The sequence below is a fragment of the Alosa alosa genome, chromosome 5 (assembly GCF_017589495.1).
Source record: "Alosa alosa isolate M-15738 ecotype Scorff River chromosome 5, AALO_Geno_1.1, whole genome shotgun sequence".
Lineage (NCBI taxonomy): Eukaryota > Metazoa > Chordata > Actinopteri > Clupeiformes > Clupeidae > Alosa > Alosa alosa.
The window spans coordinates 5,045,347-5,057,887 of record NC_063193.1 but is presented as its reverse complement, the minus strand read 5'-3'; the positions used below and the strand labels follow the sequence as shown (position 1 = coordinate 5,057,887).

General features: G+C 43.5%; 1 protein-coding gene across 1 annotated transcript in view; it reads left to right on the top strand.

Moving 5' to 3' along the window:
* The first annotated feature begins 1,184 nt into the window (after window positions 1–1,184).
* gfra2a (GDNF family receptor alpha 2a) overlaps window positions 1,185–12,541 on the top strand; it is a 93,458-nt gene continuing 82,101 nt past the window's right edge. The window contains exons 1-2 of the mRNA XM_048244248.1: window positions 1,185–1,975; window positions 5,485–5,814. Coding sequence (XP_048100205.1) covers window positions 1,939–1,975; window positions 5,485–5,814 — 367 coding nt within the window. The 5' untranslated portion in view covers window positions 1,185–1,938. The remainder of the gene's footprint in view (window positions 1,976–5,484; window positions 5,815–12,541) is intronic.

The following is a 12,541-nucleotide window of genomic DNA, read 5'->3' as shown; positions in this document are numbered from 1 at the left end:
ATATGCCCAAAGCACCTTATGTGGCCATGAGGACTGCAGTGAAAGGGGGTAGGGGGGTGCCCTCAAAAGCGTGCACATTCATGTTCACTATCCTGCACAGAAAAAAAGTTTGTTGCTGGAAAATGCTTGCATCAGTTTCATCCTTATTGTTATGTTTTTACTGAACCTCCTGAACAGAACTTTAGCGAGTATAGGGATACCCTCTACTACAAGGCCACAAGCTAACTGAAACGACAAGATCTGCTAAATATGCCTACAAAACATGTTCTTATTTTTTCCACAGATGGTAAAGAACCACGTGACTGACACCACTGATAGCCAATGAACTATGGACGTAGCTTACAGTACATACCATACATATATGTTCTGAATTCAGTAAACTCAAGGATCCGTTTTCTTTCCTATCAAACGCAAATTATACTGCATTCACTATACCTCTGGAAAAATCTCTAGCTTTTTCTCTTGTCCAACTTGCTCCCGAACAAGACCACAACCTGGTGTACTTAGCCCCGCGTCACGGCGCACAATATGACTAATTTCGCCGCTGACACTAAAAAGTCAGAGAACCCGCTCAAGCCTGGTGAGTAGTGGCCATTGCCTGCGGGCTCCCCTTCGTCAAACCGCCGATGACAAATGGCTGAGGGACGTGTGTCTTCTATCGGCGTATGGAGACGCATATAAACCACATCAATATTGCCGTACTTTCTGCTGTGGTCCAGTGCAGACGTGGCGAGGGTCGCAAGTGTCTCATTGCATCTCAATCACGGATGTTAAACATAATGTAACTAACACCCACGAATAATTTGCCTGCCATTTAAAAGCAGGACAAGCTTTTGAATGTGCTTGTAAAGGACAATTCATGGTTAATGTGCATGACCACAACGGTGTTACACACTTTCATTTAATGCACAGCGTGTCTATATGAATTAGTTTATTTTGAAATAGAAATAGAAAGCCAGATGTTGTGGAAGTTTCAAATGTTCTATACGCTTCCCATGAATAGACTACATTCTGTCCACTTCTGCGTTAAAACATCTTGTAAATTCGGTAAGTAGGCTATGTATTTGTAAACTATACAACATAGACCATTTTGCACAGTACCATCCCCTACGCACACCCTCCACTTAAATCTCGCATGTGGTGTGTAATGCCAAGATAGCTTAAAAGTATACTCCTTCCCAAGCGCAACCCACCAACAGCTATCTGCACTCCATAAACAGACTCGCTTTTTAATCAGTTTAACGGTCACCAGTTAGAAGATCTCCATTGGAAATTTAGTCGGGTAACGCAGTTCTTATTTGTTTATTAACCCTTTTCAATTAACTCATCCGCTGCCAAATCATTGAATGGGATGCCCGCTTGCAGCGTTTCAACCTCTCACAGGCGCACCCCATACAGGAAACTGTTCCGCTAAATCGTGCACGCCCTCAGTGATCACTGGCTAAAACGCACCACTCTCCTACCCGTGCAAAGTTGACCGTCGTTGGAATATCTGCGGGGGAATTTAACGGAAGTCGTTGGATGTGGTGGAATATCACCTTGGACCGCGACGCAGCCCCGGATCACTGAGCGGCACATGTGAACGCTGCGTCTTCGCTTGCGTTCTGTTGATACGGCAACCGCATTTGGAAAGATGAGTCTGTCAGCACGGCATCCAGAATAACGTTACAGCAACGTTTCAACTTTTGGGTTGAATTCCTGTATCTCATTTTGGAATTTAGAAAGTTTTGATTACCTTTTAAGACAGTGGATGATTTATGTTTGGCGTTTGGCAAGGTTTGGAGTTATGCTTGGATATTTTACAATTCAATGCGTCGAGACCACCTTGGAGGGCTAACGAGCAACAAGGGAAAGAAAGAAATTTGTTTGGACGGAAGAAATTGCATTGGAGCAGCATTATTTTCAGCTCCTTAAGGATACCTTGTTAGATTTACCAGGATGTATTTCTATATGTACGGTTTACTGCTGTTGTTTGGTAAGTAAAGTTTCCCATTCCCTTCTCCTTTTCACCGATACATCGAATTAAATGTAATGGAATGTAGTTTCCAAATGGAAGCTAAAACGGGTTCTATTTTTAAATCATATGTGGATGTATTTCATTCTTTATTTTAATATATCTGTTTATAAAGGTGACATGAAATACACATGTTTGCTACTAACATAGACGTGTTCACAAAGCTTTCTGTTTAGTTTGGTCTGATGGTTATTTTAAACAGTTTCTAAGTGATTGCCTTTTGTTATATTTCTGTGTAGGACAACGAGTTGATTGACTGTACATGCCAGTGCTCAAAGTCACATTATATGTGTGGACATCAAATTATGCAAGAGAATGGATTGAGCGCAGTGCCTCTAGCAATTCTGTATATTCACAGATACACGTAGAGATGCCCAACAATGTTCATCTGCATTTCCTCAACAAAATCACAAATCTCTTGCCTTTTGAAGGTCTCTGGTTGATTTTGTTGTTTTTTATGTTGGTGTCTTTAAATACGATTCCTTCAAACACAGTGTGATTGGTTAAAGTTAATGATCTGGAATGATGTCAGGGCAGTCAGATAGTTGTTCTCAGGAACTGAGCGAAGGTGAAAACCTTCAAGGTCACAGGCACTGCGCACCGGCAGAGGTAAGACTTCGAAAGTCTCAAGACATAGACCTTACTGCATTATCTCGGTCAATGGCATAGCCCCACAAAATAAACACAAAATACATTTGCACCCTCTCTCTCTCTCTCTGACTGCTTTGCATACAACACAGCAGCCTATATCAATTCACCAGTTCTGAGTTCGACTCAGTGTTTTGCAATTTAGTGTTTTTTTTGTATTGTACCCATACACAGTGAGCTAATAAAGCCACGAAAGAAAGTGTACGACAATGAACAAGATAATATGCACGTTTGGATAGTGTGGCTAGCAGTTTTTTCAATTCAGAGTTGGTGTAAGGGTCATGAGTTTGGTCTCGCACGGGTTCATGCTGTTTACTCGAGCCCGCTTTAGCCACGAGTCCACTCGTACCTGTAGGTGTCACTGGTGACCAGCCCCACACGTCTAGTCTTGTTCAGTCTAGAATTTAGACAACAATCCTACTTAGCTACTGATGAGCTGCTTATGTTCTTCCTAAACAATTTAAAACGCTTGTTTGGAGTTTTCAGAATAAATAATTTTGTATGGGGCATGTTGTCTAGTCTTGAACCTGACATTCAATCAATCTTAATTAATAATTAATCGTGTTGTACTTTTGACAGCACATATTAACCGGAGTCAAATTCCTTGTTTGTTTACTCAAACCTGGTCAATAAAGCTGATTCGGATTCGGATTAAACACTTTATAATTGGGTTTTCAAAATTATGCTTCAATTGCAACAGCTTTAAGTAAATCCTTTTCTGACTAAATTGACAGCCATTTCTGGCATTTAATTCCGCATTTGAAGAAACCACGTCGTAATGACATTGCATCATCTGCCACATACATCAGTTTGGCCCTTTCCTAATTAATCCTGATATAGTCCCCCACTGAAATGATTTGTAGCATTGGAAACAAATCTCTTTTCTACAATCTTAGACTGCAGTCTACCAATGTCTGTCTTTAACATAGATTATTTGCTCTATCAGTCTGGGCCATGAATGGGAGAAAGACATGGCACAAAAGTTTCGTATTTTGGGGTGAGAGTGTGTCACTTTCTAAGACAGAACACAACTACAATGGCTCAGTTCATCTATGCCACTTCCTATACCCCAGTTTGACATAGCCTATCTGACATTTGGCTCATGGGCCACCGTTCTCTGCCACTCTGAGACTGTGAGCTATGCACTGGGCCATCATTAAAAAGCCAGGCTTACTCATGCAAGCGATTCTCAGCCAACAGATTACACAAATGAGCTGTTCTTCTCTGCCGGAGAGAGAGAACAAACCTGGCAAATAACAGTGAGATAGCTGTATTTCTAGTCACTGATGAGACAGACACACCCGCTCGACTTCCTGGATTTGGTTTAAGCGACAAACGAGAGAATGTCTGTTTTTAGCTCAATGAGAGCTCAGAGTGTTGTTGTTTTGCTGGTTTGTCTGTTTGTCTGTCCATATATTGCGTAGTGCCTGTGATATTTGACATTGTTGTACATGTCTGCACATCCTGCAATGTAAAGTGTAAATGTAAATCAGGTTTCTAGGATAAGTATACTTGCGTATACAGGGAATTTGGTCTCTGCATTTATCCCATCCGTGATTTAGTGTTCACACAGTGAGGTGAAGCACACACTAACCCGGAGCAGTGAGCTGCCTTGCTGCAGCGGTGCTCGGGGGGAGGTGAGGGGTTAGGTGCCTTGCTCAAGGGCACTTCAGCCATTCCTACTGGTCGGGGATCGAACAAGCAACCCTTGCCATTTGAAGCCCGAAGCCCTAACCAGTAGGCCACGACTGCCCAACACAGTGTGATGATGATCACAAATAATACATACAGTGGACCATTTCCTTTAGCTTAGGGTTTATTTCATATGAAGCCAGTAGCAGTCTATTAGGAACCCATCCTCGCTGGCTCGTTTAATTCTGTGATTTACTCCATCTTATATTTTATACATTTCCAGCATTCCACAAGAGAAATAGGATAAGATATGTAAAGAAATAGAGATTTAATCTTGCTGTTTTGGGAGTGTTGGTATGGTATGGCATACCCATCGTGATTTGAATAGTGGTCTGTCTTGTTTTTGCATGTTTGGTTATGCCCATTTTATGGCTGAACTATTTTTCTTGATGATGGCATGCTAAACAGTTGACGTAACACATTTCAATTTTCTCCTCTTTCTCCGTCCTCTTGTCTTCCCCCTCTCTTATCTCGCCTGCCTTTACCTCTCCACTTTCCCCCCTTCACATTTCACTTATTCCTGCCATTACCTCAACTGTCATGTCCTGTCTCTTCCTCCACCCATCATGTCTTTCTGTACCTCCATCCCACCACCCTCCTCTTCCCTCTCTCTTCTACTTCACTGTACCTTTCTCACCATTCTCTCTTCTCCCCTGTTCTCTCGACCCCCTCTGTGCTCATCTTGTCTCATCCCTGTCCCATCCCCTCTGCTCCTCTCTCTCTTCCATTTTTACTCTTTCATCCTTTCCTTTGCACTTGTTCATTCTCTATTCACTGCCTACTCCTTACCTCTCTACTCCTCTTATGTCTGTTCCATCCCCTCTTTTTTCTTTATCAATCTCTCTTGCACGTGCCATGTCCTTCCTATATTCCATCTTCTCTCTCTCTCTCTCTGCTTCACTCCTTCTCTCATCCTCTACCTCATCTGCTCTATTGGCATCTTCTCTCCTCTTTTTAATCATCATCTCTCCTTTCCTCTCCTGTCTTCATTCCTGTCCTCTTATCCCCTCTGCTGACCTCTTCCCCTCTCCCTCTCTCCTCTCCTCCTCCTTTCCCCTTCCTCCTCGCCTTCTCCCTCTCTCCTCTCCTCCTCCTCTTCCTCCTCCTCTTCCTCCTCCTCCTCCTCTCAGACAAAGTAGTGTTTTCCTCTGCTAGCTCCTCTGGCCTGCCGGTGCCCGTCGTCCAGGGCCTCGGCGTGGATGGGGACACTCCGGTGGACTGCCTCAAGGCCAACGACATGTGCAACACCAACCCGCAGTGCAGCTCCAGCTACCGCGTCATGCGCCAGTGCCTGGTGGGCCGCGACCGCACCAGCATGCTGGCCAACAAGCAGGAGTGCCAGTCCGCCATGGAGGTGCTGCATGACAGCGCCCTCTACAGCTGCCGCTGCAAGCGGGGCATGAAGAAGGAGCTGCAGTGCCTGCAGAGCTACTGGAGCATCCACATGGGCCAGAGCGAAGGTGAGCTGACGTCTTGTGCTGATGGAGGACGTTGGAGGTCTGTCCTTTACCCATAATGCTTTTCTGTGCCTTGTGGGTGTGGTGAAATGTTGATTAGCTTGCTTTGGATAAAAGCATCTGTTAGACATCAGTTACCTTTCGCTCTCTTTTTCGATGTCTCGTCTCTGGTCTGCTCCTTTTTTCATGCTGTGGTGAGACACATCCGTGTCTCTGGTGTTTGACTCGACCTCTGTTGCTAATTTAACCACAACCTAGTAGTCCAGCTCAAAATGGCTGCGTTTGACCTTTCGGCCTCCCGCCTCCCGAGCTGAAAGCCGCCCTGCTCTCTTCTGAACAAGCTGAAGCCTGCTCATCTCCCCTGTCTGTGTGTGACACACACACACACACACACACACACACACACACACACACACACACAATAATTGGCAGCCAGGTTTCCCCGTTTCTTTTGATGCTCTTTGGCTTGTTTAGATGGCCCAGACACACTATGTCCAAACTCCGTACATCTGGTAGAGCTGCGCATCTCTTTTCTCATGGTGGTGGAGGGAGAGAGCACAAAGGAAATCAGCCGTGAGAAAGGGAGAGCAGCAAGCAGACTGATCTTGCTCAGTCCAGCAGATATGTAGGGCAATAGATCGATTGGACGGCCTATTGATTTTCAAGTTGTTGTTCTGTTGACCATAGTTAGACAAAGTATATCATGGATACTGTGACAGCAAGATGAGGGGAAAGAGATTACGGATACATAAAGACTACACATGTGTTCATAAACCTGTGCCTGGGAGATGAATAGTTTCGTAAGAGCTTTGATACCTGCAAGATTAGTGCATAAATCTGATTTGAGAGTGCCCTTAACTTGTGCCCTGGACAAGTGGAGCATGCATTTCTAACATCAAACCACACAATGTTAATGGATGAGTTTTGTTTATTATTTATTAATAATTTCGCTTATGAGTCCTCTTGTTATAAAATAACATCTGATGTTTGAGTCCAGTGAAGTGGTTGCTATCGGTAATGTAAGAAAAGTAGGAACTAGATAAGTGCCTCACACAAATCAATGAGTTACACTTGAATGCTGTGGTTTTAAAATGCACAAATCCACATAAGTGAACATATTGAGTGGAAAGTATCACCTTTCCTGGCATACAGGCAGATGGTTTGACATGCGTTTAGAAAAATCGACATAACATGTTTGTTAGCCTGTGTATACTGTGCAATATTTGTGCAATACCTGCATCTTGGATTATTGCTCTCTTTGCAGTAGTGGCATGGCCAGAGGATGCAGTCTCATGTCCTAGTTTAGTATTGGTTGGAACGAAGGCTCTCTTATCACTCTCTTTCTTGCTGAGTTACTTGTTCTTCTGTGTCTTCAGGCTATTTTTTAAGCCCTCTGCACAGACCAGTCAGAACAGAAGTGTTTGTTCTAAAAAAGATTTAATGAGAGCATAAAAAAAAAGCCGACATCTGCACCTCATAAGTCCTTTTCGGGGATGAGATTTGCTCAGTTTTTAGATGTATTATCTTGCTGCTAATCCATCCCTCTTGGGCATCTGCTGTTGTAAGCAGTCCTCGGACGTGGTTCAGATCTGGGCCACTTTCAGGCCATGCGTTCACCGGATCCTCTCAGATGTCGAGTCGCTCGTTGGCTGTCAGGGACACGTTGCTTAACCTAGATAAGGTGCTGGCCTTTGTGGTGTTGTGAACAGAGCGGTGTTGAGCACAACATGTTGCAACAGTCTCGTCTCTCAGCCTCCGCTTGCAGAATAGCGGTGGGTCTGAAGCCTTGACACAAAGTAATTGCCTCTCTCGATTTCTACTACAATGGACCGACAAAACACAACGGCATGGCCTGGTTTAGGAACAATATTAGTTTTCAGTCAAACAGCCACAAAACAACTCCTCAAGACTGCCGCTGGCTGAAAGCACCGGATACGAGTCAGTGTGGTTCTGAAAGCCTGCAATTCTCAAACCCTGTTCTCTACCCAGCACTGGCTAGACACTCCCACTCACAGGAAATTATGTAATACACAAACAGTCATGTATTTGCTCTCATTTTATTGTATTGTGGTGTTGTTTGTGGGGCCAATTGCAAACCTGGTGATGCATTATAGTCAGGACTTACAGTTCTCTGGCACTGTTCTAGAATTTAAACATGGCGTTTAAGATTTGGAAGTGGATAATTGTATCTAAAGGCTTCGAAAATTACTGATAACTTCAGGCACAGAAATTGTCCTAGCTATCAGCCCTTTGATGATGTGTTCTCAATGCTTTGCTTCCTGATGTTACATGTAAGCAGAAATTCAGATATAAATCAGGTAGCTAATGAAAGAATACTGATCTGTAGGCCTAATGCTTTCCTAGAGACACACACTTCATAAATATATATTTAAATTTTCTCTCTCTCTTTTGTTAGAACATTTAATAACTTAATTTAATTTATTTATGTATAAAGACAACACACATTCATTAAAAAATCTACCAGTGTTAGTCAGCAGGCTAATTTTCAACTGCAATACCTTTTACCTAGACATTCTAGAAAGACTAGTTCGATTTGACATACCCATCAAATACAAACACTTTGTGGGTGATCTGCCTCAGATACACAGGACACATCTAAAACCTTTTACAGCTGCCTTGGCTTAAACAACAATAGGGATCTGTAGAACATTTTGAGCTTCCCAGCTAAGATTACGAACAGATGTGTGAGTTTAATCTAACGCTCAATATGTCTAACGGATTTATGAGGATGTTTTGTTTGGAGGCCGGAGGTGCAGTTCAAAATGTCATATTGGACGTAAAATGGCACTTTTGTTTGTTGAAGAAGTTTGGGATGTTTAGAGAAGTTAGTTAAAGACTGAGCTATGCATTACACAGAGAATGGATAACACATGCAGAGACTCAAGAGCATTGAAATTAAAGTCACAGAAAGGCATTATACTGTATACTTAAGAGAGGCATTGATTAAGTACAGAACATCGAGTTCCCTCACTTGTTATAGTCATTGTAAATGTCTTTATGAAGTATGTACCCTTGAAGTTGATTGGTATAGCAGAGTATTCATAATGTGGTTCTTTTCAGTGAAGGCCACTGATTTTGATGCCTGTGGTTGAAGTGATGTCGCTCTCCATGGCTACATCATCACCTCTAACAGGACCATTTGGAAAGAAAGGGCCTTTGGAAAACATACGGTCATGGTCACATTCCCCTCAGGCCCCAAGCTCATCTCAAGACCTCCTGACGTTAGTCCTCTATGAAGACAGCCTCCGCACACTCGCACGCACACACACAAACACACACACACACACACACACACACACACACACACACACCGATCATAATCATTCAGTGGATGAGAAAGAGTGTTTCAGAACTCTGACTGATGATGTATGAGGGAGTGTATATCAAAGGACTCTCCCCCCCAGATTCTCATTTCATGTCAAACTGTCTCCTAGATACCCATTCTTATTCTTCTTTCTCTCAGTCATAACTGTTGAACTCGCGGCATGTTTCAGTAGAAACAGCATTATTAAACAAATACACATAATACAATTCACTGTAGCTTGTATTTCTGGACTTTGTTGGAAATTAATTGATTGGAATTGATTCAGATTCAGAACCCGGTCTTGTATTTGCAATATAATGCGTTTAGTTGATTATTCATCAGGAGGAAACGAGCACACACACACATGGACAAGAGGCAATCAATCTGAGCTCATCAGCAGGGAGAGTGAGAGAGTGTGTGTTTTGTCTTTCACTGGCATGGCCTACTGGGCTCTCCAGCCAGACTCAGGAGGAGGGCAGGAACAGGAGGGAGTACTCTGAGTACCTAAAGTAATCAGTCTCAGGCATGTTTTGTTTTTAAAAGCCTTGTGTGGGAGTAGGAGAAGGAAACAGAGAAAGAGAGATTTTAGGAAGAGAGAGAGGGAGAGAGAGAGAGATTTGGAAGAGGGAGAAAGATTTTAAGAGGAAAGAGAGAGAGACTTTAGGGAGTTGGCAAGAGATTTCAGGAAGACTTGATGAGGTAAGAGTGGTCAGAGGAGAGAAGAGAGATTAAGTAATGAAGAAAATGAAGTGGAGGGAGCAACAGACTGAAAAAGGAGAGACCGAGAAAAAAGACAAGGAAGTGGAAAAAATAAGATTGGCCGAAAAGAAATTCTGTTCCGTTCTATTCAGCACCTTCAGCAGTGGGCTTGTGACCCTGGTTAACACTGCCCTCAGCCCTGATCGTACGAGGAAAAAAAAATCAGAAGGCATTGAACTCCACTCTTGGGTTGTCACGGCAACACTTCCTCCTCGCACCTGTCAAGGTGAAGAGGTGTAGAGGATTGCAGCAGGCGTGGTTAGTTTGGGTTCATGCTTGTCAAGGCTTCCGGAACAATCTTTTTGTGTTAGCACGGAGAGCATGAGGCAGTGATTCATGAAACCCAGACTGCATGGCTGACCCCGGGTCAGCTCCAGGCCCAGACCCCGTGTGGAAATCAGAGCAGAAGCTGATCCAGTCAGAGTCTATTTGGGGTAATTCCAAGGGTGTCGAGTGGACAGGGTGGAAAAGAAAGAATTCAAGAGCACCCCTTCACTTAAATCTATCATCCATAAACCTGGTATCCACAAAGTATATTACAATCATAAATGTTTATTAAGTATTCATGATGTTCATAAGCACAGCAACTGATATGCAGTTCAGAGCCGTTCACAACAAGAATGATAACTGTTACGATAATGGCATGATATCGTCGGGAATCACTTTCAGAGCAATTTTGAGAACGATAAAAAGCTAACAGCCAATCAGAATCCATCATATTTTAGCCATCACATTCATCAACACGAGGAGAGACTTTCCATATCGTTGGTCAGTGGGGATGCTTTTATAGTTATAGATATAGTTATCTTTATAGTTATCGTTCCTGGTGTAAACAGCCCTTTAGTCTGTAAAGAATGGACCTGTACATAAAGCAGTGTGAGGTTCAAGTAAAGTGTACATTTCAACCCAAAAGCACAAAACACATCCAATGTGTTTTAGAGAGCAGCAGGATTTAACCTGAGTTCCCCTCAGTCAACACGCCATACAGCAACTGCAAACAGCCATTCAAAAAATGAAATAATACAAAAACATACCAAAGCCTGCAGGACCCCTGCAGTGGAGCCAAGCATCTACCAAGAAAACCACTGATGGTTTTAGAAGGATCTGCAGGAGCTGTGGGCATCCTCAGAACGCCTCTGGATGTCCTGCATGGGGTGGCCTAATGGCTCCCACACTGGGCTATGTGGTCTGCGCACAGCAGCCATAACTAGCGAGAGCCATGGCAGTTGTCTAAGGCTATTACCTTAGTCATCCAGCCCTTATGAAGACGCCTTTGCCACGGGCTGGTGACATCAGGATTGGTCCAGCGTTCATGTCCTCCCTCCCTGTGTTCTCACTCTCTCTCTTTCTCTCTCTCTCTCTCTCTCTCTCCTTCTTTCTCTCTCTCTCTCACTGTCTCTATGTTTAAATTCAATTAAATACAGCTTTATTGCTATGACAAAAAATCTCATTGTATTGCCAAAACATTTCTAATTTCTCAGGAAGGAAAAAAAATAAGGGATAAAGGAAAGAAAACCCCCCTCTTTTCTGTCTCTCTTTACTCCCTCTCTTTCTTTTTCCTTCTGAAGACTTTCCCCTCATCATCGCCTGTAGATAAATTGTCCTCATAGTGGTAGTAGGAGGAGATCAATATTTGCAGGCTGGTTCTGAAGAGGTTTCCAAACCACTCTCACATTTGTCCCCTCACCTATTCACTTCAGCACACACACACACACACACACACACACACACACGCACACACACACATACATGCTCATGCACACACACTCACACACACACATAGAGACTACACACACACCACACCATACATATGCACACTACACATACAGACCACACACACACACACACACACATACACAAACATACACACACACACTTCCACTGGAGAGATATTCAGAGTGTGTACCGGAGAAGAAGAAATATGATGACACAAGAGGTCCTCCCACCTCCTCGTGAATACCTTTTTAATGATTTCCATTACTGTAAGCAGAGACCCTCACTAGAGATAGCAAAGAGATGAATGGCCTCTGCTGTAATGCGAACACTGCCACCGTGATGTAGCCTGGGTGGGGAGGCTGGGTGCCCTCGCTGCATGTCAGCTTCAGAAAATATGAAAGGAGGAGGGTTGTCCCGCAGTGGGAAAGAAGTCATACAGTGACAATTCGGACTACTGGGTCTCTTCTATGTTTATAAAGGAGATCCGAAAGTTTTTTTTTTTGTCTTTTTTTTTGTCGAGTTGTGCATTTCTGATGGTGGCATCGCCTCAGGATGGGAACACATAGGTTGTTGAGTTAATGTGTCTTTGATCCACATCCTCCCTCCAAAGTTTTGGGGGGCGTGACTTTTTTGTTTGTAGTGCACCACCGGAGTCCTCTCCTCCTAGTAGTGGTGATGCAACCCCTCTGAAAGAGCTCACGCACGGGTAGAAGCTTCCAGAAGCGAAATATCCCCTCAAGCGTCAACTTTGACGCTCCGAAAAATTCACAAAATTTAACCCGCTCAGTTTTAAAATGAAATAACATTTTCCCCAGTGAAAGAAACAGGGCGTGTTGTTCTCCTCTCCCTGGAGGTGAATCTCCATCGCATCCACCTCACTTTCTCTCCAACCGCCACCAGCTGCATCCAACAGTGTCAGCAGTACATTCG